The following is a 25,128-nucleotide window of genomic DNA, read 5'->3' as shown; positions in this document are numbered from 1 at the left end:
AGGATTCTCCTACATGACACAAGATACCTGTAGGTCTTGACTAGAACTGAAGGTCTCCTACAGTTGTTAGGATTCCCCTTTTCCTTCAAGATATGGAGCAATAGTTTGCAACTTACATGACAAATGGAATGCACTGAAATAACAACCAGCGCAATGCAACCCAAACCTGCATAAACACCTGCAGAAGCCTTGGAGTCTCTCCTAGCACATTCTGCGGTTCATAGAACATTTTCATGGCTTTTGAGAGTCGTAAACCAAAGACAGGAGAAGCTAAGGTTCTATCCCTAAAAGGTGTAAAACAGATTCCATGAAAAGGCTAGCCTACCAGAGCTCCAAGTTTTGCTGCTAGGAGTCATTTCTGATACTGCCATGAAGCCGAGGAAACTTGTGTCCCAAGCCTTCACCGAATAAAAATCTTTCAACAAATAATTTATCAAATGTACATTTCTTTTCAATGATGAACAAATCATGGGCAGAGATGCCTTCAGGCTTTGAAACCCTTGCAAAGATTTAGAACTGAACTGCACTATACTATATAGGGTATTTCAACTATTTCTTTTCCATTTCATTGAATATGAACTTGTTTTATAACAGAAAACGAAGCTATCTATGTCACAGAGATCTACATTTTTCTTCAATGATTTAGCAAAACTGGGGGGTAAAGAAAAAGTGAAGATACACAACAATCCACAATATTTCAAAAGAATTTTCCTCCTGCTCCCTGTTTCCTTCCCCCATCTAAACTTCTCATGGGGAACTCTACTGGTATTCGGTTTTCACACAGCTATGGAGTGCCTTTCTGCTTGAAAACTGGTAGAACCACATTTTTCAGGCTACAGTTGCAACTGACACTCCCAGCTCCCTTTATTCAATTCTTTCTATATTTGCACATCCAACAGGAAGCATCTGTATAACCCTCGTTTGGGTCTTGATTTGTAAAGCCTGCACCAGTAACAACTGGTTACCAAATGTAAACTATGGAACATTAGACTGAGCATACAGCAGAAAGGTGCTTACTGGTCAATGAGGTATCTGAACAATAATGAATGAAATGAAGTACAAAGAAGTAAAAATGGCTGCCCCAGCAAGAAAATTATGAAGCAGCCTTTGGTTGTCTTTTGTGGGTACAAAGACTGTCTTGAGCGTATTCGTTAACTCAAAAAGCCTATGAGATACCTGTAGAATCAAGTCAATAGAACAGCAGAAGGTGAGAATTAGTGTGCAGTGTCTGCTTGAAAAAGTTTAATGGTTAAATAGGATTCTCTTACCAAAACATAGATGGCAGTTATCAGCATGAAGTTGAGCATGGGATAGTTTGGAATGACCGAGAGAAGCCATTTAGGTTGTCCATTAGGTGTGTTTGATCTGTACATGAATATAGGAATATTTTTATTGTCCAACTATTAGCACAGGACTAAAGATGCATCACACTGGGTTTAAAATGTTGGACTTGGTGACTAAACAGTTTAACTAAAAAAAGATAAATAGATTGAGTGCTGCATACCTCAGCCAGATGTGGAACTGTGAGATATAGGTCTCTAGAGTAATCTTGCCAAGCCACCTAGTAATACAGAGTGCAATTATACATCAGCAAAATCTTGAATATCATAACAAAATTAGCCCTGAATGCGAAGGATAATGTGATTAAAGTACATACGCAAAGAGAGTCAAAGAAAAGTTCCGCAGCTGCTGAGTAAAGTTCCGCAGGCATATATAAACTCTGTAATCACATTAACCAAGAATGACAGTAAGCCATCTCAATAAATGCCAAGGAATGCATTCCCTTTTAAATTAAAGCGATAAGAAGTTGTATCACACGCACGTTATGGGAATCCATGATGTGTAGGGATGCAACTTATTGTATGAAACCTTGTCCAGCTTGTAAATACACTCGTACCATAGATAACCAACCTGAAAAGGAAAAATGAGCATGATCAAAACACATTTGTAGTATATAAAAAACAATTAAAATTATAAATGAGCAGATAATGGATGCCACACAACTTACTAATAAAGCGATAGAAACTATTCCTGCTTTAATTGAGACTCTCCTTTTGGTATCAGACTCCTCCAATTTCTCCATCCATTTTTCAACCTAAGATATTGCATTTCAAAATCGCAGTAGTTAGAATATCAAAGAGCAAAAAGCAATCAAATGCATAAAAAGTTCAAGGCATTACAGTAGGATGATAATACGCATATATCATTCCAATGATCCATACGTAGCGATCCAGTCCAGATCTAAAATGCCATTCATGCAGCCGAGGGAGATCTGGTTTTGCAGGATCAGTATACCCTGCAAATAGAGAAGTATAAAGTAAAGACAATAAGTTTTCAGTCGTATATGAACCGGTTCAAGAGTATTAAACCAACATATTTTCACTTCTCTGTATAAGGAATCTTTGATCAACACAAGACCCATTATGAAACTCAAAAGCAGGCTATAAAAATAAAATAAAACACCACATAATAAAGACAATATTATCCATTGTTGGACTCAAGCCTCCCAAATATAAAACAAAGAGGACACAATTTAGACTACAGGATCAATGTAACTAAATTTCTGCCAAGTTTCCCCAGAGTCAAAATACCAGAAAGGAAGTTGCTCAATTTCACAACAGACATAAAAATAAACAACTGGAGATCTGAGATGTACTTACCCAATAAGAAAGCTAATGGACGCCAGACTATGTCAAAAACCCCAGGAATTTCCCAAACCAAGATAACCACAAGAAAGCAAGCAAGAATCTTCACAGCCATTACTGATCTGATCTCATTGTACTTGCTAAAGATACCAAGGGCTCCATACACCATAAGAGTGAATAGAGTGTGCATTGGACAGATATAATAGAGCATATAGTCATTGTTGAGAACGATACAGCAAAACGCCACAAAAAAATTCAGCCGCCACATCATCTACATTGTACAATAATGAATAAAAGAAACTCAGATTATTACTATATTACTCCTCAACGAAATTTAAGAAATGATAATACCATCCAAAACTAAATTACCTGAGCAAAGCGAGCGAGGCTAAAGTCCTTTCTAATGTAGTAATAGGAAAAGTTTCCAAATCCAGTCATCCAAACATATGCAGCAATAAAGATACGTATTGCATTGTATATCTCGCTTGCAGCAAAGTAATGGTACAATAGAAAAAGAACCTGCCACAACAACAACAACAACAAAATATTTGAAAACTATATGTAATTCTAATAAACAGCAATGTAGTTTGAGGACTAAGGAGCTATCCATGTAAAGATTTAACATATTGTCCTGCCAGTTCAAACATGATTAACTCCAAAGGGCTAGAGAAAACAAATCTTATATACATGTTTTACTTATTAATCTACAGCCTCATGAAGTTCAAGACCAAGGGATGACATATGATTGTTCCAGACAGATAAACATTGATGATATCACAAATTCAAAATATCTAAAAGAGAAGAAACAAATTCCAATATGGAAGGTGGTCACCTAGAGTAGTAGTAACATTATCACAACATTCAATTCTTTCCCAAACCAAAACATCCAAGGCTAAAAGACAAAGAGTACTTGCCTGCATCCACCCTTTCCATTCCTCCGTTTGATGCCTATTTAGGTAAAGTATGGATTTTCCAGAGAATGCCGATTTGTCAGAGTGTTTCTTCAAAGATGTCATTGCTGAAACTATGACGAGGAGAAGGCATAGAAAGATGAAAAGATCCCTATTGTAGTTCTGTACAACAACAAAAAGAAGAAGCAATAAATCAATGTTCAGAGTAAACAATTAGCTTATTGTGCCCATGAACATGCACTCATGTGAGTGAAAACAGGACCATTTATCTTATCTACAAGTGACAATAGTAACACCATCAGTCATTAAAATGAACATGGTAATGTTTCCTCTATAAAACATTCACTAGATTAAATAATTAGTTCTTTTCGAATTAGAGATAACATATTTATCTATCATACTGTAGTACCACAGTATCATTTTGGATCCAGATGTGAATTCATGTGCACGTGCAGGTGAGTGAGATGTGACATTTGAAAAAGAAAAGAACGTCACATAATAGATAATAGATTATGACATCTAATAGAACCATAGACAATAATGTGATGAAAGTGGCACATCTATGTTTATGTTCATAAAAATTGTACCTTTGTGGAATCCCCCAGTATATCTGTGCGGTCACATATGTAGAAATAAAACAGAATAGCACCAAGCTCAGACCTACAGTTAAAGTCCAGTATGATATAAGTAACATATTTCTTCCCTAAGAAGAGTTGTGTTACACTAAATACTCACATCACTCGTAGAGTTAGTCGGTGTTCTAGTAGAAAAGAGTCATCCATGGTCAGAAACCTGGAAATGAGAAGCAGAACGTAAGAAAGGCCTGCAAGTAAATGAACATGAAATTTAATAGGGATGATGCATATCATAGAGAGAACCTCATTAAGTTCACTTTGATGGATGAACTATTGAACTTTACAGATGCTGATCTCGAAAGACCTCCTTCCAGCAATATAGCCCGATCATCTTCCTTGATTGTCTCCTCTCCTAATTCTACCAGATTGCTATCTGAATGACTACACAATAGAAGAAACACTTGTTCTATTGTTTTAAAATGTTTAAACGAAAAATAAAACAGAGGAAAAACTTTCAAAAGAGCGGCAAGTTTCAATTCTGGAAGCATAAATATTACTGTATAGTTGCTGTTATGATCTAGTGTGTATATATATATATATATATAATGGGTTTTCATGTGATTCCAACAGAGACTAACTATCTCATTGTATACCCCAACATAGGGCCATGAGCACTGAATGGGCCACTTTTGATTGAAATGGGCAGGACTAAACATTGGGAAGAAAGATTCTAGTCATTATCATCTCAAGTTGACCTATACCATGGTTAATTAGGGAAGCCACAGCCTTGCATCAGTGAAGACAAGTAAAAGCAGACTAAATGCTTTCCTCTATCTCATATTAACTAAGCAACATGAATCTAATGCCAATAGAATTGAAGTAAGTCCAAGTCGAATATGGCCGTTTTAAGGTAGAAACTTACGCTTTAGGAAGAGATGAAGATTTTTTATATTCCAAGTACTCTGCATATATCCATGTGATGAAAACTGGGATGATTCCAAGCAAAAAGGAAACCTGGGACATGATAACAAAGCTTCAATGAATGTGCTAGATTCAATTCTTTCACAAAAGAATGACCACAAATAAAGAAAATTGAAAATGCAAGAAGAGATGCAGCATGCAATTCAATAGCACACGAAGATACGTCTAAATGGGGATGAAGACAAATATCCTGATGTAACTTAAGATTAAATGGGTGAACTAATTCCAAATGCATTTCTTGTCAATATTTGATCAACCGATCTAAATATACGGATGCCAACAACAAAGAAATCCACATGACAAACCATGTTGATTCATAGTCGCAGTTTACACTACAACGTTACATTCATGGAAACCACAAAACCTACATTACATTAAGTCTCTTAGCGTCTTTCTCACCATGACGCAAGATTTAACTCTCCCCTCTTTCCATTCCTAGTTTCAATTTACCGCATCGTCAAACAATCTGTCCATCTAGACAAACTAAGGTCCGAAAAGCAACTTTAGAAGTAAAATCGACACTCAAACGCGACACAGTCGAAAACATTCTTCTTAAAACCACAATGCACTAATCCACTAACCCCTACTCCACTACAAAACGGCAATGCACTACCAATCAACACAATTCTCATCGGATCAAAACCTCGAAAAACAAAAACCAAAACTTCCTTAACAGCTCAAACAAACCACTACTCCACACACATTCCCAGATCCTCATCAAAATTCCACAACAAAAATTCAAACAAAGCATCTTCAGCATTCAATCAATACCTGCCCAGGAGTAACAGGCCCAGCGTCCACCATTCTCGATCCGGCTCCAATCTGCACCAAAACCCGACCCGAAAATGAGCCGAAACCCTAGCCCAATCGGAAAATTGCAGATCGAGAGAGAAAAAGAGAGAGAGAAGATGATTACCTAGCGGGGGAGTTCAGAGAGTGAGTAGTCTACGGCGCATTTGAGAAGCATAAATACGAAAACCCTAGCTGAGGATCGAAGCGAAAGAAGAAGAAGAGCGAAACGCGGTCGTTTAAGTATCTCTGTTGCTTGAAGAATAGGGAAAGCGTCGGAAGGTACGTCGTTCTCTTTCACCGGTTGTTGATGGTGGTTGCCGTTTTGTTTTCCAGGATAATGACGCGGATTATCACTGTGATTAGTTACCTAATTTAATTAATTCATTTTGATTCATTTTGTTACTGGATTTAGTTACTGGTTAGTTGACTGGATCGGGATGGTAATACTGTGGTCTTCGTTGACTTCCAATTTTGGGGGGAAATTAGTGAGGCGCCAAATTTGGAGGCTTTCACTAATTTGGTAAGTATTCGAAAAAAGGAAAAATAATTTTAGTGTTTATGAGAAAATGAGGTGAAATGATGTATAGGTGATCGAAGGTATTAATTCGTCAATGTGGTAGATAATGAAGGGTGGAATGCGAGAAGATGCAGTTATGTAGTTATCAGTTACAGAACATCAATGAATGTGATGATTTCGGTTGATGAAATACTTGAGAGGTTATGACTTACAAGTAAGGCTTCGTTTAGCTATAGTCACGAATAAATAAAAAAATCCTAAAATTTCGGGAGAGGATGAAAGTGATCCAAATTCCAACCTTCCAATTCTCATCAAGTACACCAATCTTTTCATTTGTGAAATCATACACATTGGAAATGAAAAGAAGACCCATAAGCAATATTGTTTAGTTCTTATATACTCATACATGTGTGCAACTAAAACAGTGTTATCTACATATATTGGATTGTCTAATTCATAAACCAAACCGAGCCTCATAAACTGCAATCATCGTTAGAACTTAACATTATCCCTCAACTCTAAAAGAGAAAAACAACAATCATAACAATACCAAATAAAACAAGAATACACAAAATGTATTCCTTAATTGAGAGAACGAGAAGGGAAGCACTAGCAGATTTAAGTTCTATGGAGCACGACTATAAGTTCATATTAATGCGCCAATCATGAATGGTTGGTCAATCATCATTCTATTAACTAATATTTGCATATAATTTTCCTTATATATAGTTATCAATTAGGTCAAAGGAGATGACCAATATATATTTGAATTAATTCTAAGAGTAAGGATTTCGACCAAAAAGAAAAATGTCTGGAGTAAGAACGAAGCAGAATAGCAGATTGAGTAATATTCTGGGTAGAACCGTCGAAGTAGTGTAGTGCTTAATTATGAAGGAACCACCTAGCTACCAAAGTGTTTATTGTTGCTTAACTTTTTTCCTATGTTTCCTAGCAATAACATGGGATGATCGACTATATTAATCAAAGATTTCCTACAGCTGATTTTAAAACTACGAATTAGTTAAGCTATGTTATCTTAATTTGCCCTCTGTTTAATTAGTTAGGATTTGGGGGGGATCCAAAAGCATTAGGGACGTCGTTTATTAATTTGTATGGCAAAATGGCCTCAAATCGTACATGAAACATAAAAGAATTTGGATTCCGGCCATCGACTTCTCATATTCCGAGCAAACCATGAAACCGGGACTATAAAACGATTCCCTCATCATCCCACTCGATCATGTCATGAATTCAGCACCAAATTAATGTGTTGTAGATCAACACCATGCTTCAAATATGTACACACACAGAATTGTAGAAAATCTATATATTGAATACAGAGATATAGCTATTGCATGTATAGAGCCATTTCATCATTAACCAAACACACACGAAATCATGCACTTGATAATTGTGATGATCGAGCTCGATTAAAACTACTAAATATGAAAATCTGGGGGTGTCAAGCAGGCGCGGAGCCAAGCCTTTGGTTAGTAGGGCTTGAGCCCAACCGAGTTTTGTGGAATTAAAAAAAAAAACTAGGTATATATATATATATATATATATATATAAATTTTGCATTATTGCTCAAACAAGTTCATATGGCACCTAAACTTCTCAATGCCTATATCTCTTCTTCTATACGTGACTACGCCTCTATTTCTCAATTCCTCTTTCACTTTTCCATCTAGTTTTCTAGTCTTCTTCTCTTTGAATCTAAAAAAATCCTCATTTTTCTTCCTATATTGGATATTAAATTGTCAATATAAATTATTGCATTTCAATCTATTCAATTTGAAAAAAAAATTTGTTGGGTTTTCTAATTTGTCTTTGATATTTAGAGTTTCTCAATACTTTCATCAATGCCTGTTTTTTTACGAAAACTTCATAATATACATTTAAGCTCCTACACTTTACATGGTTATAGTGGAAAATTTTCTTTCGCCTTTAGGCAAAATTAAAGCCAACCCTCTGTCTAAATTTTGGATCTGCCACTGGTGTCAAGACGTCCACAACGACTGTATATTCAAGTCTACGCCTGCAGCATCTTCAGGACGTACATACATCTTTAACCCCACAGCATCTTCATACGGAGAAGAGACAAGCCTGCAGATCGATCAGCTTCAGCAAACTCGATCTTACTATTTGAGCAGACACACCAAACTAATTCCAAATAGCACCTAATTCATTCAAGCTACACGTGATAGAAATGGAAATGGAAATGGAAATGGGTTTTAGGGTGTGGTGGAAGCAGTCTGGTTTTTGTTTCAGGCAACTAGGCCCGTAACCCCAAAATTATATTTTTTAATAAAAAATACTTAAAATTAGATAATGAAGCCTCTAGAACGTGTCAAATGACTCAAATACAAGAGTATGGGTAGCCTAGATAGGAGTTCTATTCACCCGAGTATTACCGTTGGGCAAATAATGATCTAGATGTGTTATTGCATCAGCTACAAAATTTACCTCCCTAAATACATGTCTAAAAGAGATGGACAAAAATTGAGCCGCTACTAATTTGTTGTCTTCTACTATTTTGATAACCCCAAAATTATGATTTCGATTCATCTAACTAAATTTTTTTTCTTGTAGCAAGTTAGTTTAGTACCTCCCATGCTCTCTTTTCTTGCTTTCTTGGTCATTTGGCAAATTAACTCGTTGCTTGGTGAAGCAAATGTTGTTATATCACAATCTATACGTACGTGTGATTAATCATGCATGTTGCTCTTATAATTGGAAACGAAGTATATTTTGATTGATTAGATATTGGTCCTAAAGGACTTATTATATACATACTGTATATACAGTATACATACTGTATACATACTGTATATACATATCTTCGATAAATTATTAATCTATGTAGCGAAACTTTAAGCAAATTGTAAATCGGAATTTTCTCACTGAATTTGCACCATAACAAAGTTCTAATTGGTTGGTTCACACTTCACACTTTGCCTGTACGTATAATATTTCTTGTGGCATTCATGAAAATAATTCATCATCAACTAGTAGTTCTTATAAATACCACCCATGCAAACAAGCTGCGCAGCAAGGATCTTACATGTCCATACATACAAAAGCCAACTTTTGCTGTAGAATTACAAGCATCTAGCTACCAAACAATATCCATCAGTACGTAGCCTGAAACTATACTCTACCAAATTCCTCTTACAAAACCATTTAAATCAATCTTCCATAACTAGCTAGCAAGTCACCTTCAATTCATAGAAACAAAATATCTAAATCTCCCTCCATGTAGAGATCATAGAACTGCTCAATGCATCTTTACTGTTCTCACTCGATCCATTCGAACCAGGAAACGTCTGGCGACCGGCGGACGACATGCGTCGGTTATTGCCCTACTGCCATTTTACAGGACAATTCATCGAACACCTTCTCATTCGAATCCACCTCTGAATTTTGGCAAGAGCAAGAAATAAGAGAGTCGAACTCTTGCCGTGCAATCAGTGTTGTAATACAGTACTACTGCCTAGCTAGCTAGTAGTGTCCCACCTTCATATATAAATTAACGATCTTAACTAATAATTGAAAAGATCAGTGGTGGAGATTGATTAATAATATAATCTGTATTCTAATAATCAAGTCAATCAAGGATCATGAAGCTAGTGATTATCATATCTACACTGATAGAGAGAGGTAGGAGAGCTAAGCTAGCTAGGTCATGGCTCCTGTTTGAAAAACATCGAGGGAACCACGTCCTGCAATAGCCCGTATTGATCTCCAGATAACTGATGGTACTGTTGAGGAACGTTAACATTCCTCGACGTATAAACCCCGCCGCCTCCTCCGTCGTTTCTCATCATCATCTGAGGCTGCTGCGCCATCTGAAACAGATACTCTTGAGGAAAGCTAGGACCGGAAGACGACGTCGTCGTGGCAGCAGACGCGTACATAGACTGAGGAGAGAAGAATGCATGGTGGTGGTGAGCCGCGTTGATGTTGATGCTTCCTCGGAGAGTCGCCGGGATCGGATGGTTGTGCTGCCCCTCGTAGGTGGTGATCACCGTCGACGGGTCCTCAAATGACCTTTCTACCCTCTTCTTCACCCCACATTTCTGCGTCGTGCATCGGTAGTAGCTTCTGCAATATTATTTGAAACAGAGAGCCGTGCTCAAATCAAACACAACTCCAACAAGAAAACGGCAAAAAGCCAAAAACATAAGGCGGAATAGAAACTTATAACGAGTCAATCTTTGGTTCTAGTAAAACAGAGAAAAAGTTTCCATTAACGGATTTGGGGATGGAGTAAAATATCAGAAACTGATGAATAGCGCAATGAAATGAAAGCAGTTTGCCCAAGTTTAAAACAAGAAGTAAAGTTCTAGCTAGTTAAACGTTATGTTCATCATGCATCCTGGTTTTCCAGATTAAGAACTACTTTTATGGTGGGTAATTTTGAAGTGTGGACAAAGAAATGAGCTAGTTTTGTGCATAATCAAATTATATTGAGTAGGTAAATATATACCTTGGGTATGGGCTATTTTTGACAGCTTTCTGACCATATTTTCTCCATCTGTATCCGTCTTCTAGATGATCAACCTCACTCTTGGTCATGAAAGCAAATCGAGGCTCTCTTTGCTTCTTCTCTCCTTTCTTCTTCACTATCTTGCTCCTGCATATATAGGTGTTCATCATCAACTTTAATTAATCAGGTCGAGTATGCACACCATGATCAAACGAGAGTTGATTAAGCTACAATATAGCACTTTGAATGCAGAAAATATATTAAGGGCATAATATCAATACCTACTCGAATACTTAATCTATATATCAAAAATGGATATCTACTAAGCTAAACAAGCACTTACGATTTCTTGGGGCTATGGACATCTCCTCCTTCTTCCGAAGACCCTTTTGGCTTCTGCCTGTCTTTCTTGTTCTTGTTACCGGAGTCCCCCTCTTCGGCGCCGGCCTCACCTGAAGAGGAAGATACCGAGGAGTTTGGTGTCATAAGAACTTCACCATCGCTACTTACATGACCTCCACCACCACCACGTAAGTATCCGAGATTATTATCAGCAGGCTTTTGATGGTTGCCTTCATCAATGGAGGAGAATACTTCATGATCGGAGGTTGAAGACGATAAGCCAAAAGCCGTTGCAAGTGAACTGTACTCTGTGAAGCTGGTGTTCAAGTATGAAGGAACATCAAACCCCTGTAATGGATTAATATTATTGTAAGCCGGGGATGATGAACCAGAAACTTTGGGGCTGTTCATGATCATTCCACCGTTAAGTTGTCCATGATCATCATACTGAAATAGATCATGGTAGTAAAGATCTTTAGGCTCATGATGATGATCAGACATGGGAGATCGAAGATCAAACAAGCAGATGGGAGAAGAACAAAGAACTAGTTTTGGTGGAGAATGGAGAGGACTACTATACTTCTTTGTTTCAACAATAGGAATTTGTCTATCTATATACGGGTTGGAGTATATATATATTTATAAATGCATGAATTGATTATTATATTAATGTGAAGCATAGAGAGTCCATAGGTTTGAACTTGGACTTGCTATAATCCCTTTATGAAGGAGGTTGACAAAACACCTTCCAATATTGAGAGGACCAAAAGGTGCCTCCTAATTTGGAAACATGTTGAGTCCTTGATACTCCCATTGTTTTATTTAAGTAAGGAACCCTTATTTTGGTTTCTCTAATTAATGAATGTAATTTCTCTATGAATGAATATCTAGTGTACAAAACTAGAGTATATATACGTACATAATTTTAATTTTAGGTTACAAGGGTGCCTAGCTAAAAGGCAAAGATCGACAAAGAGCAAAGGAAACAAATGAAACTAGAAGACTCATCAGCATGCCTATTAATGGACTTGCTACCTCTAGCAATAGAATACATGTACGTAAATTTGAACGAGCTCTGAATTTCTAATATTCAGTACAATTTCGCATATTGGATTGAAGTGTTTAAATTTAATGTTTAATTTATACTTTTATTTAAGTTTTTCGAATGATTAATCAGATCATCGATCATTATCCAAAAAAACAAAAAGATATCAGTCATCGAAATAACATGATCAAAGAATTATATTACGTGTTCGACAAATTACAAGACTGGATCAAGTTTTAGATGCCTTCAATTATGTAGACCTAAATGACCTATACACATTATGGTATACGTACGAAAGGAATTCACCTCCACATCCCTACAAATTTAGTGTGGTCCTTTCCATTATTATTAGGAATTGAAGAACAGTGCAGTTTGGAATATTAGGCTGACACGTGGTGGTAGTGGCTACCGGTATTTGACCGTAGTCCAGTCCTCTGTCGACTCTGGAGTCTGGAGTGGGCACGTGGTAGACCACATGGTGCCTGTCCTCCCTTTGCTGATCCCTAGCTTACGTCACCAACTTCCGCGACGCCTGTCGTCTATTTTCGTTTCTCTGACCACCGACTTTACGATTACGACACTATTTGTACTTAAACGGCAGCTAATCCATCCATGCATTGATGCTACTTGAGTTGGTAGCTAGCTCCGATTGACAGGCACTGGAGCACCCACCACGATCGTTCATCTTTCTGTTTTGAGCAACTTGACTAAGCATAAGGCATAAGCAGTGTGCGCTATACATTTTGCATTACGTGTTCAGTCACCTGTGGAGGTTTTTTGTTGATGTTAGGTATTTCGGAAAATGATTCATTAAGTGATTGCGTAAACGGACAGTATAATTAATTTAGAAAATACGTGTTGAGTTTATATGATTCGATCAACGTAAATTCAAGATGAATGAGCTGGAAACACAAATAAAACCCTAATAATATAGAATCGATTGGTAGAATCATTAATTTGGATTGGAAAATATATACATAAGTTTGTGTATATAGTATTTTATCAAAATCCACATAATCAAAAGTGGAGTGCAAACACCATGATTTGAGAAAAGAAAAATGGTTACATCGCGGAAAGCTGGAAATTATTGCATTGGTGAAAATTGATTATGAAAATTGAGGTGCTAAATAAACATGTTGGATTTGCTAGATTGTCACCGCCTACTTTATGTAAGAGGATGAAACATGCATACACATCTAACATTGTAGCTTTTTTGTATAGTCAACAAAACTAAGCTTTTGTAGCTAGCAAACATCATAAACCAATTGAAAGTATGATAGAGAGACCAATTCAATTATTTCACTTGTGAGTTTTGGGAAAATTTGGTCAAGGAAGGGAAAATTCAAGGGCCAAAAGCTACTTTGCTTGAGAGTGACATTAGTCTGTTTATAAATGTTTTTTTTTTCATCAGCATTTTTGTAATTAGATGTGTTGTGCAACGAGAAATAGTACGTTATGATTGTAATTGACATACAACCAAAGGATTTAGTCAAAATATAACATAAATAATGAATTCTTTTTTCTCGAATTCTAAAATCGTTCATCCATATTTGTACAAATTACCCACTTCGCAACCGTGATTTATGCTCAATTTTTATTGACATGAAGGTGGAGCATATGTTCCATATAATTTACTCATATATAAAAGTACGATCCGCTATAGTAGTTTAAATAGTATATCTACTTGATCTTATTCCTACAAATATTTCTAACTTATATCGATACATGTCACATGCAAGGATAGTTTTGATTTGTGTTGAAAGAAAGAAATAAAAAAAACATGACGTGAACAATGACCACTCGTGCATAATGAGTATTTCGATCATGTTTTCCATCACAAATTAAATAATAACTTTGGAAGATTAGTGGCGAGTTAAGAAGGGTAGCAAACCCTGTGTACTGACTAACCATAGTTTAATCAAAAGGATTAGCAATAATACATGAATTACGGAAAGTTGTATACATGAAAACTTGTGAAATGATTCAAATCAAAAGTTTGCAAATCAATCTCGTTGTGTGATCTGGGTTTGGATTTTGGGGCGGTTGCTTAAGAGGGGAGACTTAAAGAGGGATTTGTGCTCAAAGAGCTTGAGATTGTTGACCTATAAATTTAATTTTAGTTGCGTCGATTATAAGGGACATAAGTTTAAGGACTTTGGTTTTGGTATTTATATATGAAAATTGGTAATGGAAGTCCCTATCGATGTAGAAGAGGGCAGGTTTTTTGTTAGGTGTGCACACCGTAAAAAGAATCTTTGAGATATCGACACATTTGGGTTTGCACCAAACCCTAAGATTTAGGGCACATCAGCAGCAGCAACATGTGTATAAAACTATTTTGTTCTCTATTGTCTAATCATCTGCCTAATCAGTATTAAGTGGCACACTTTCTTGTTCCAATGGCCTACTTAGTATTCAGATCATTACATATTGTATCATCGTTAAAAAAAATTTTGAGTTTGTTGTTCTCCGTCTTAAATAAGATGTATCGAGTCATTTTTCTTTTAGGAATCTGAACTCGGATTCGAACTTGATCCATTTTGGTCTAATCAATCCGATGTCTGTGTCAGCTTTTTGATGTGATAATAATGCAATCCTTTTTAGCCCAAGCATGAAAAACGAGCGAGTCCATTACCTTAATTTGTAGCCGAAGCCAGGTATCAAAGTTAGGATAAACATAATATCACCTTATACATTGGAAGAAATGAATGACTCGGTCAGTACTTTATCGAGTCACATGCATACCATCAGAGGTTCCACCCTATTTAGGAAGCTTGCTATAGCCAATATCAGAGTTCCACTGCATCACGAAAAGCGCAGTGTGCGCGCCTAACTTTATCTCCTCAAACACTCAATAATTGATGATATAGCTTCAATGTATGTAATTGTATCTCATCTGATACAAAAATCTACTAACTCGTAAGCATGATTTCTGTTATCAACTACGTATATGGAAACTATGACATATACATGAAACTGAGAATGTATCTATAGATCACGAATAATGCATACAGAAACTCCAATTCATGCATAATGTATAATAAAAAACAAGCATGCAATCTAATGTCGTAGATGCTTGCAGAATTGATGAATTAAGGATGTGATAGAGTTTGGCATGCATCCGATAAGCTTAACCCTAGTAAGGGTAATGGGTTAAGCGGAAGAGTTTTGGTGTTTATATTGAATTATTTATTTTCGGAATTGAAGTTTGGTCCTAAGCATGGTTATTGTGCCAGGATACGAGGAGACCTCGCTTGAGTGACGATTCAGATATCGTTGGGTTTATGCCTAAATTTGTGAGTGGACACTTTGATTTTAATAAATATGCATGCAAGATTTTATAATTTATCATTCTATTTTCCGAGCTTATATTATAACTTCGGCTTATAAACTGATTTTGAAAATTATTTGAGTTTGATGCATTAATTAATTGTTGGTCATGATTTATGGTTTTGAGCTTGGATTATTAATTTAGTAGTTGAGTTTGAATATTTTTTTATAAATTTCAGATTTTAGGATGAAATTCGAGACGGGTCCTGACAGTCCTCCGTAACATGATAGCTCTTAGTTTTTCATTTCTTACAGAAAACATCTATGCATGATAAAATTAAGCTATAATAATTTTCATTTATTTTCTAGTTTATTAGTTGTTATACACTCATGTAATCCAGTAATCACAGTCCATATGTTATCTGCATATAAAGGCTAATGTTATTTTAGTCCTGATAGCAATGATCCCTCTTGACTTGGAGGCCAAAGTCAACATCCTGAAGTGACCATTCACCATCTACTCCACTTAGGAAGCTCCAAGTATAAAAGTATGGTTTATGATCCAAATTGCTAGATTTAATTAAGCAAAACCCAACAAGGGTTTTGTCTTAACCTTCATCACTTGGTGTAAAAACTAAAAAGCCAACCTCTTCCTCAAATGTGAAAGGACCCTTGTGGATTGATTCCTGAACAAGTCAAAAACCTCCACGACTGGTTCTAACAACTACTGCTGCTTTCCTTTAAACTAATAATCTCCAACTTGAATTCTCTAATGCAAATACCCCCACCATTTCACTAACTGGTGAATAAAAAATGAAGCAAATGACCTTTATTTACCAAATCAGAAACTTATTGCTTCTTTGATGGAGTCATCTGCTTGTCATGAGTGGCAGTGAGTCAATCTGACTTGGTATATTTTAGTTTAGTTTGCATTCTTTCAAGTTTTTGTTCTCCTTTATGGGTAAACGCTATGAATTCAAAGGACACAGTCTTTGCTTCCCAGTCAAGATCAAGATCAAGAACACTGAGGAGAGTCTACTTCATCATTAGAATCCAATAGACAGTCTAATTGTTCGTCTTGTTATTACTCTATTAGAGGTATGAACTAGCTTTCTGTGCATTGCTATAGAAAGCTTCAAGGAAAGGTTCTTCTAGTAACAACAAAGGTCCTGTTCAACACTTCTGAAAGGAACTTTTGTAGAGGACAAGAATAAAGCAATATATATAGGTAGTTAGTCTACTTTCAATTCAATTTTACCATAAAAGTCGCAATAGATTATGAATGGCATTGGTTTGATCATCAAGCTTTTGATACCAACATGGTCACCAAGGCTGACTACCTTTCATCTTCTTCTACTATAAGATTAGGGTTTCTGTCATACCAAACATATGAGACAGTAGGGACAGAAAGTGGTAAACCAGGAGTTGAGGTAGTTACACACTCGCACCTTTTGGGTTCATTATGATCAAATATGATGAGTGCATTTCATTTTCTCCCCCACCAATAAACCAAAAGATAGAGGAGACTTCAGGAACCCATATCCAAATCAAACAGTCACACACTGCGATAATTTCCAATTTGTAAAATTGTTTCACCCTTCTCAAGCTATTCAACCAACTTAAAAACAAATCTTGTGGTTTGTTAGTAGTGCTGATTCAAGGCCTCACCTTCATTGATCCAAAGCTGCAATCATTTACAATTGGAAGCCAGAAGGACAGGCTCAACTCTAATCAAAAGTAACATACTGTTGATTTCTAAGCTATTAATCTTCAAAATTCTCCAAGAAAAACAAGGACAGCCAGTCTATGTCAACAGTTATTTTCTGTCTAGACTCAAAAAAGTGATTTCAATTTTCTGTTTCACTTCTCCCGTCACTTGAGCAATTCTGGAATATGCAATAACCTTTGTTGTTAGCTTGTTTGTATTACTCAAGAAATGCATCGATGTAGCTGATCATATAAGAACGACCAAGCTGATGCTCAGGATGTATAGAAAGGAGGACCAATTGATCAGGCAGCAGAGTTCATACTTCATGATTTCATGTGTATGCAACTTGTATATGAACGGCGAGTCCTACATAAAGATCAGGCTTCTTATACGTCATGTTCAATGAGATAACGTATTTTCTTCCCTTGCTGTACCATGAGGAAAAGGAATAAAAGGTGCTTGGATATCAATGACGACTCATAAGATCGGCAAGCGTTATCTTTCCGCAGTTCCCAGAGTCTAACCTATCAAATTTGTTGGAGATCTGCATAATATCTTTCTCTGATACCTTTCCCATCTCCTTGAGTTTGTATATCACATATTCTGACTTGCTGCATATACAAACAAGTGAACAACATCATTAGCCAACAAAAACTTGCCTAGTTGCGGATCACTGCAAGTCAAAATAAGCAAGCAAATAATTTAAGGTGCTGAAGACAAAGCAAAGACAGTCCAACAAGACGTAGATTTATTTAATTATTTATTTATTTATATATACACACAAATAAAGTCAGCCAAGGAAACTAGCACACCATGTTAAGCTATCATGGTGTGCTAGATAACATAACTAAATCATGACAACAAGAAAACAATGGTTGAAACCACGTTATTGCCTAGTACGGTAGCACTGAGAATATCATAAGCAGGGTTCATCTCCAGTTTTCTAGAATACATCATGGTCACTAATGGCAAAAGGTTGACTGCTAAGAGCATACACAAATAATAACTATAAATGATCAATATATTAGTTGCAACTCATAGACAGTTTACCAATATAGACATTCCATATAGATCTTAGTTAAAAAAAAATATGTCACATTTATGCGCAAGAAATCTAAAGCAAAACCTTTGCATTCCAATATGTATGGAATACTTCTGTAGAAAATAATGGTATAGACAGATAATGGAAATGTTAAAACGTATTAAGGCATGTTCAAAGAAGCAGATTATATGCATGTTATCTGAAAATAATCCCCATCTTCTGCAATCTGTTGACTCCAGATTATTCAGATACACTATTCAGACTGAAAAAGACTCTTCAACTATTGGTTAATAGCAACCAACAAGCTTCACTTTTACATTATAATATCTGAAACGCACATAAACTACTCACGTATGATGGTTCAAAAGTTTATGAAGTTGGGCAGTCAAATAAGAACTCTGGTTTCAGAAAAATAGTAAGTTGGTACCTCTTTCAACCTGTCATCCAAACTATTGTTATAATAGGTACTTCATATAAAACACCAAATCAGATTACTGAGCTCAAGAACATGCAAAATAATATGAGTAACTACTAATTAGGAGAAGAAGAAAGGCGCAATACAATAGTAGTTCTAGCCTATACACCCAAGTTGGCAGTGCTGGATGTTCAATAAGGCTTCACAATTTGTATTTGACCTTTGGCCACATCTACTAAGAGCCAACCATGTACAGAATAAGTTCATTGACTGAATTTGTCTTTGGAGCCTCTAAATAGAGGAAAAGAATCAGGAAAGTAGTAGTGCTTACATTGCAAAAAAGAAGAGCAGGAGTAATCATTTTGTCCATAAAGAACACGAGAGATATGTGCAACATGAGTTCCAAACACAAGAAAGGGCAGGAGGTTCGTAGATATGTTCTTTAGTTGAAAAGGTGGGCAAAAGACAGCTCTGAAGTAAAGATGCAATTCAGATCATATACTCTGTTCTCAGGGCCTATTATGCAATAATGGCAATGATAGATTTCATATGCTACCAAGTGTTCATATGTCCCAGATCAGTTGGACTTAGACACAAGGCCCTGACTTTGTGGCATCCAAAATTATTTGCAGACTTGTCCACAATGTTTCTCTTCACATGAGAAACCAAACAATTTTCTCAAAGTGGAGAACGTACAGACTCTGATGTTCAATACACAAGCAAAACTGAACATTACTAGACTATGCCCATTACCAACCTGACATCAAACTCAAAAGGGCAGAAAGATACCAAAGCATACGCATCCGGAGTTGATACCCACTATCAAATGTGTATCATTTATAAGAGAAAAACATATAGCCAATTCTTATCAGAGACACCCTAATCAAATTTCACTATGATGAATTTCGTGCTCAGAGTCCTATACGTATTGTATCACTTGTGGTGGCATTATGTTATTAAGACTTGCTCAAATCCCAAAGAAGCGACTATTGTGCTTATGGGGATGCTATGATAAAGACTCACCTAAAGTATCTTATGATTCTTATCTGTTTTATTCCACCTTAATGACTTCATTGGTCTCCTTCATATCACACATACACGTACCAAGAAATGAGAAGACACACCAACCCTGAAACACTTTGAACACAATCTAATAACTGATGTCTTATTCGGCATCATATGAGTACAAACCACAAAGTTGAACTTATAGAAGTTGGAAAATGTAAAATAAACTATCTAATTCTGGGCAGTTATATTACAAAAAGGGCTCTTCACTCAATCTCATACTTGATAACTAGAGAAAGGAGTGATCATCTGTGTTTCTAACAAAGCAGAAAATGTATTACAAGTTGCTTAACATGTATTCATGTTTCTTTCATACAAAACCTAAAGTAATGGGTAAATGCAGTACAACTAAACAGCACATAAAGAATTCAGAGCAAAACAATGCAATCTATGAAGTAAATAACTTTTACACCATCATCATTGTAGGTCAATTAAACAAAGCCAACAATCTCAAACAACTCATCTGATCAAAATGTCAAAAGGTTTGGTAAAAACACATACCTCACAAACCCATTATTGTCAATGTCAGCAGCAAGGAACTCGGAAACAGTCATATCCTGGCCAAGAACCCACTTTGCCATCCTCCTATGCCGTTTATCCACCCTTGCCTCAGCCAAATACAAAAAGGCTCTAGCAACCGTGAGTGTGGACACAAGCAACCAAACTGAAGCAAACAACCGACCCTGCACAGACTGAAAAGCCCGGTCACCATACCCCACAGTCGTTACAGACATAACCGAGAGATAAAACGAATCCAACCATCCTAACTTCTCCACATAATGCATCACCATAGCACCAACACCAATACAAAGCACCACAACCCCCAATGCCAGTCCCACCTTCATCCGAATCCTCATCCTCCCCTTCTTCACATCAATAATATACGACTCCTTCTTCTCCCCCACACCCTTCACACTCCTCAGCAAATAACCCTCCTGCAAATCAAGCACATATGACACCATCCCACTAAGCAATATATCAATAAACCCGAACCCCACCAACACAAACATTATTGAAAACAGCTTGGTAGCCGTAGTCTTGGGTGTGATATCCCCATACCCAATAGTGCACATTGTCACAATGCAAAAATACAGAGCATCCACAACAGGGTGAGTCTCACTCGCTTCGAAATTATCACGGTTAAACCAATATATAGTCACCCCTAATGTCAAATACGCAATAAGAAGAATCACAGCTTGCCTCACAATAGACTGTGAACTCATCTGAGGCTTAGGCCCGGCCCGGCGGTTCACCTCGTTCAAAACCGCCATTGCCGGAGCCGTCTTGGACCTGTGGAGGTTGGTCTTGGTCCATGAGTAGTTCGGGTCGATCAGCCAGCTCAGCGGCGTTTGTGGGTCCCCCTGCGGCTGCGGCGCGGTGGTGGGGTCCAGTAGAGAAGACGAGGATGTGGGCCTCGAAGAGAGTCTTGGAGAATTGAGAGAGAGAGTGAGGGCGTCGACCAGAGGAGACGAGTCATGCGGCGAAGAAGAAGTGGCGGTGGCGGCGGCGGGGGAGCCGAAGATGATGCGGTCTTTAAACTCCAACGGGGTTAAGGGGACGGGGACTTCGTCGTGTTCCGGCAAAGGCCAGAGGGTGGTTAAAGATGGGAGCTTTCTTCGTGGGCTTGATGTGTAGGGGAGTAGAGGCTCTTTGTCCATTCTGGGTCGGCCGGAAAGTGGTTCCGGGGAGTTGGGTGTCGCCGGAAAAAGTGAAAGATTGAAACTTTAGGGGGAAAGGTGTGATCTTTGAGAGAGGAAATGTGATTGGTTTGGTTGGGAAGTGGGGAGAAGAGACAAAGCAAAAAAGCAAAAGTGGAGAAGAGATTTGGAGAGGTACAAAGGTTGTGGGAGTTTAAGGAAAGGAAAAGGTTGAGATGTGAGTGTAGTCAGGAGATTCGGCTAGTTCAGAGGAGGAGGCTACGATCACGCGCGACTTTGGAACCTGGGAGGTTAATCACTTCGTCAAAATATATATACGTCATGACCGTGAGGTATCGAAATTTTTTCTTATTTGCAACTTCCCATACGATATGGTCAAGTTTTTCATATTTTTTTCGTTTGTCGTTGATGGTCAAGTTTTTCATATTTTTTTCGTTTGTTGTAGATACACGGCAATGTCGTGTATTGACTATTGAAGATATTTTGTTATCTTGAAGGAACATGAAATTAGATTAGCAATAGAGCTGCAAGTCATGTAATCGATATATGAATATGAGATAATGAGGTCAGTTATTAAAAAAAGTTATTAAAAAAAAGGCAACGATAAGAGTATAATCCACCATCTTAATCATGGTAAAGGAATCATGCAAAACAACTTAATAGGTGTCAGGGTGGATCATCCCATTCAGTCTGACCTTAGCTCTGGTGTCTTATTTAATCTCATTCTCATCCAACTGCTCCACCTAACCAAGAGTTTCCCCAACCATCCATCGTCATCGTATATCTAGTCATGGTAATCGGAATATCTCAACCTATTCAATGAATGTTGAGATCGGTACACTCGCTAGCCGGGTCATACAAACATTCGTCATTACAGACAGTCATACAAACATTCGCCATTACAGACATAGTGTCCAAAAAACCAAGGCTTTCCGTTCACCACATATGACATCATTCTTCTTCCTTTTTAAATCTATGGTATAAGAAGAGTAAATCTATCAAGATTGTATATAAATTTATAGTACATACATGAATCTATCAAGATTAAAGAAGATGTAAAATAGAAGAATAATCTTAATTGTATGTATTATCTCAGACAGTCAGGACTGCGTACTTTTGATTATTTTTTTTTTGAAACATAAATCAAGACGCAAAATTATTTTTTTTCCTGGAAAGCAGTAGAAGAAAGTTAAATAAACTGACAAAACTACCCATCTCCATTCCTCTAAAGAAAAAGGTATATATATCTGAACCGAAGTGTCCAAGTCTCAGGTATCATCATTACATCAAAATGGAGTGTATCTTCGGTTACCGTGTAAGTCTCATTTTCCAATCCATATTACCTCTATCGATTTGTTTAGTATAATTGATTGGGAAATAAGATGTGATCATTTTGAGCTCACGTCAATAGATCTTTGAAGTTCCTCTGATTACGAGCAAAACGATCAAGTTTGAATTATAGATCTTTTTTACGCTTGAAAATTGATACCTGAAGGCTGAAGTCACCAACTGATGTGTATTAAGTTATTAACAAATTATGTTGATTTGGCCAATTGTAACTGATGTTCAATCAGATTTTAAGATCCAAGGATATAGTCAGGATCTATTATTAGAACCTTAGTTAGATTAGACAGACTTTTGGCACAATATGATTTTTATGGATGAAAGTATGAATTCATTAGCTATAGGCTAACTGCGTATGAATTTGTATTGAGTGATCTTTATGCATGCTGTTCTGATCCACCTTTATATATTTTCCAGGATTCACGCCCATCTGTGAAGAACATTCTTCTTATGGACTCTGAAGGGAAGCGTGTGGCGGTCAAGTATTACTCGGATGATTGGCCAACAAATGGTGCAAAGCTAGTTTTTGAAAAATCTGTGTTCACTAAGACTCTTAAGACAAATGCAAGGATTGAATGTATGAAAACAATGATTTCATTCAAGTCATGTTGTCGATATGCTACAGGAAGTCATGTTATATCACCACATTTGTAGTACCTTAATTTACAATTTGCTATTGTATATCTTATGCAGCGGAGATAATGATGTTCGAAAGCAACGTTGTTGTATATAGGTTTATGCAGGACCTTCACTTCTTTGTGACTGGAAGTGACGATGAAAACGAACTCATTTTAGCCACTGTCCTTCAGGGATTCTTTGATGCAGTTGCCCTTCTCTTGAGGTAGACTTGGACGTCATAACATTTTCCTTGAACTCCTTTTACCTTTCAACATTATTTATCTTGGACCTTTTGTGCTATATATTCATGCTTGTCCTACTTGCAGGAACAATGTTGATAAAAGGGAGGCACTGGAGAACCTAGATCTCATACTTCTGTGCTTTGATGAGATTGTTGATGGAGGGTGTGCAATAAGATTCTTGATCTTAGTTCTGTCATCGAGTATATGATTATACATCGATCTCATGTGCTTGACTTATATTGCAGGATGATACTTGAAACAGATCCAACTATTATCGCAGGAAAGGTGGCAACTCATACCATGGATGCTGATGCACCATTGGCTGAGCAGGTAATGCAAAACTTTCCGTTTGCTTAGTTGAAACCAAATAGATTAAGGGGCTTCTAGGTACTGCTAATAGGGATTTCAGATACTCAAAAGTGTTTTCAATTAAAATGCGGTAGAAAGTAGAAACTAATCTAATCCTGCTTTCCTAATTTTCAAACTTTGCAGACTATAACTCAAGCATGGGCTGTTGCAAGAGAACATTTAACCAGAACCCTTCTCAAATGATTTCTGTGCCACTGCAGTGGACTTTAAGTTGTTTCGATGTTGATACGGTCACACGATTTTGCTCTCTTAATTCATGTTGTAGATCTCAACTGGTTTATCAGCTGGATCATATGCTATGAGCTCTTTATATCATTGTTATTTAATTTTGTGGTTGCTTTTGATTCCTCTAAGGAAAGGAAAAGCTCTTGGTTTTTGGTACTTGACTAAAAACTGAAGGTAACGTGTGTAAACACATAATGAAATAAGCAGAAGTGAAAACAAGCTGAATGAAACTGTTCTCTACCACTTCCGATTGGAATCCTTTAAAGCAAGATGATATGTTATACTTAATAGCCTAATAATGTTTACATTGAATGCCTCGTTACTTAATTGAGGCTTCGATTTCGAACTCGAAATCATGATGATGTCGATTAACAAAGACAAAAGAAAGAGTTAGGCTACAGAGATTCAAGACTAGGTCTAAATTTGAACCTTTTTCGGGGGTGCAATTATATAAGTACATGATTTAGGGTTTATGAGAATCTTTTTAAATTTGATTTTCAGGCAAAAAGATTGATTTAAGAACTTATGGCAGAGCGATAGATTTGAGAGCATATGGTAGAAAAAAATGAAATAGGAAATGAGGATAGTTATTTTCAGTTTTCAGATAATACCAGTTTTACCCTTTATTAATATTTTTTGTTTTGTTTTATAAAGATACTAATAAGTAGGGGCATAATAGAAAATGCAAATAATATAGCTGGAAGTGCGTCACGTTAAAAATACGTGTGACGCGTATAAAATAACAAAAAGAAAGACAGAATACATACGTACGCTCTCTCTATATCTCTTAATTTTTCCCCAATTTTCTCTCTCAAGTCTTAATAAATAATTCTCTAAAAAAAAAAGTCTCAATTCTGACGCTCTCTCTCTCTCTC

The 25,128-nt window shown here is 36.8% G+C and overlaps 4 protein-coding genes across 4 annotated transcripts; 1 reads left to right on the top strand and 3 right to left on the bottom strand.

The window, feature by feature from the left end:
• Nucleotides 1–538: 538 nt before the first annotated feature.
• LOC101312031 (CAS1 domain-containing protein 1-like) lies at nt 539–6,132 on the bottom strand. Its single transcript, XM_004293621.1, has 17 exons — nt 6,029–6,132; nt 5,884–5,934; nt 5,054–5,145; nt 4,435–4,572; nt 4,292–4,348; nt 4,144–4,216; nt 3,560–3,718; nt 3,015–3,164; nt 2,661–2,916; nt 2,181–2,296; nt 2,009–2,095; nt 1,823–1,911; nt 1,658–1,720; nt 1,505–1,561; nt 1,269–1,365; nt 1,018–1,176; nt 539–942 (listed from the first exon to the last, which is right to left on the bottom strand). Exons 2-16 carry the CDS (start codon nt 5,914–5,916, stop codon nt 1,021–1,023), a joined length of 1,623 nt encoding a protein of 540 aa, XP_004293669.1. The 5' UTR covers nt 5,917–5,934; nt 6,029–6,132; the 3' UTR covers nt 539–942; nt 1,018–1,020.
• A 3,275-nt stretch (nt 6,133–9,407) lies between these two features.
• LOC101311736 (probable WRKY transcription factor 28-like) lies at nt 9,408–11,858 on the bottom strand. Its single transcript, XM_004293620.1, has 3 exons — nt 11,254–11,858; nt 10,911–11,057; nt 9,408–10,525 (listed from the first exon to the last, which is right to left on the bottom strand). The coding sequence occupies exons 1-3, from the start codon at nt 11,751–11,753 to the stop codon at nt 10,105–10,107; spliced, it is 1,068 nt and encodes a 355-aa protein (XP_004293668.1). The 5' UTR covers nt 11,754–11,858; the 3' UTR covers nt 9,408–10,104.
• A 5,698-nt stretch (nt 11,859–17,556) lies between these two features.
• LOC101311447 (two-pore potassium channel 3-like) lies at nt 17,557–21,455 on the bottom strand. Its single transcript, XM_004293619.1, has 2 exons — nt 20,299–21,455; nt 17,557–17,886 (listed from the first exon to the last, which is right to left on the bottom strand). The coding sequence occupies exons 1-2, from the start codon at nt 21,453–21,455 to the stop codon at nt 17,742–17,744; spliced, it is 1,302 nt and encodes a 433-aa protein (XP_004293667.1). The 3' UTR covers nt 17,557–17,741.
• Nucleotides 21,456–22,746: 1,291 nt separating this feature from the next.
• Nucleotides 22,747–24,211, top strand: LOC101302341 (coatomer subunit zeta-3-like). Its single transcript, XM_004295376.1, has 6 exons — nt 22,747–22,770; nt 23,217–23,376; nt 23,493–23,640; nt 23,744–23,821; nt 23,905–23,989; nt 24,152–24,211. The coding sequence occupies exons 1-6, from the start codon at nt 22,747–22,749 to the stop codon at nt 24,209–24,211; spliced, it is 555 nt and encodes a 184-aa protein (XP_004295424.1).
• Nucleotides 24,212–25,128: the final 917 nt, after the last annotated feature.

Source organism: Fragaria vesca, linkage group LG3, assembly GCF_000184155.1.
Source record: "Fragaria vesca subsp. vesca linkage group LG3, FraVesHawaii_1.0, whole genome shotgun sequence".
NCBI classification, from domain to species: domain Eukaryota; kingdom Viridiplantae; phylum Streptophyta; class Magnoliopsida; order Rosales; family Rosaceae; genus Fragaria; species Fragaria vesca.
Note: the sequence above shows the minus strand (reverse complement) of the source record. Positions and strands in the feature narration are given on the sequence as shown.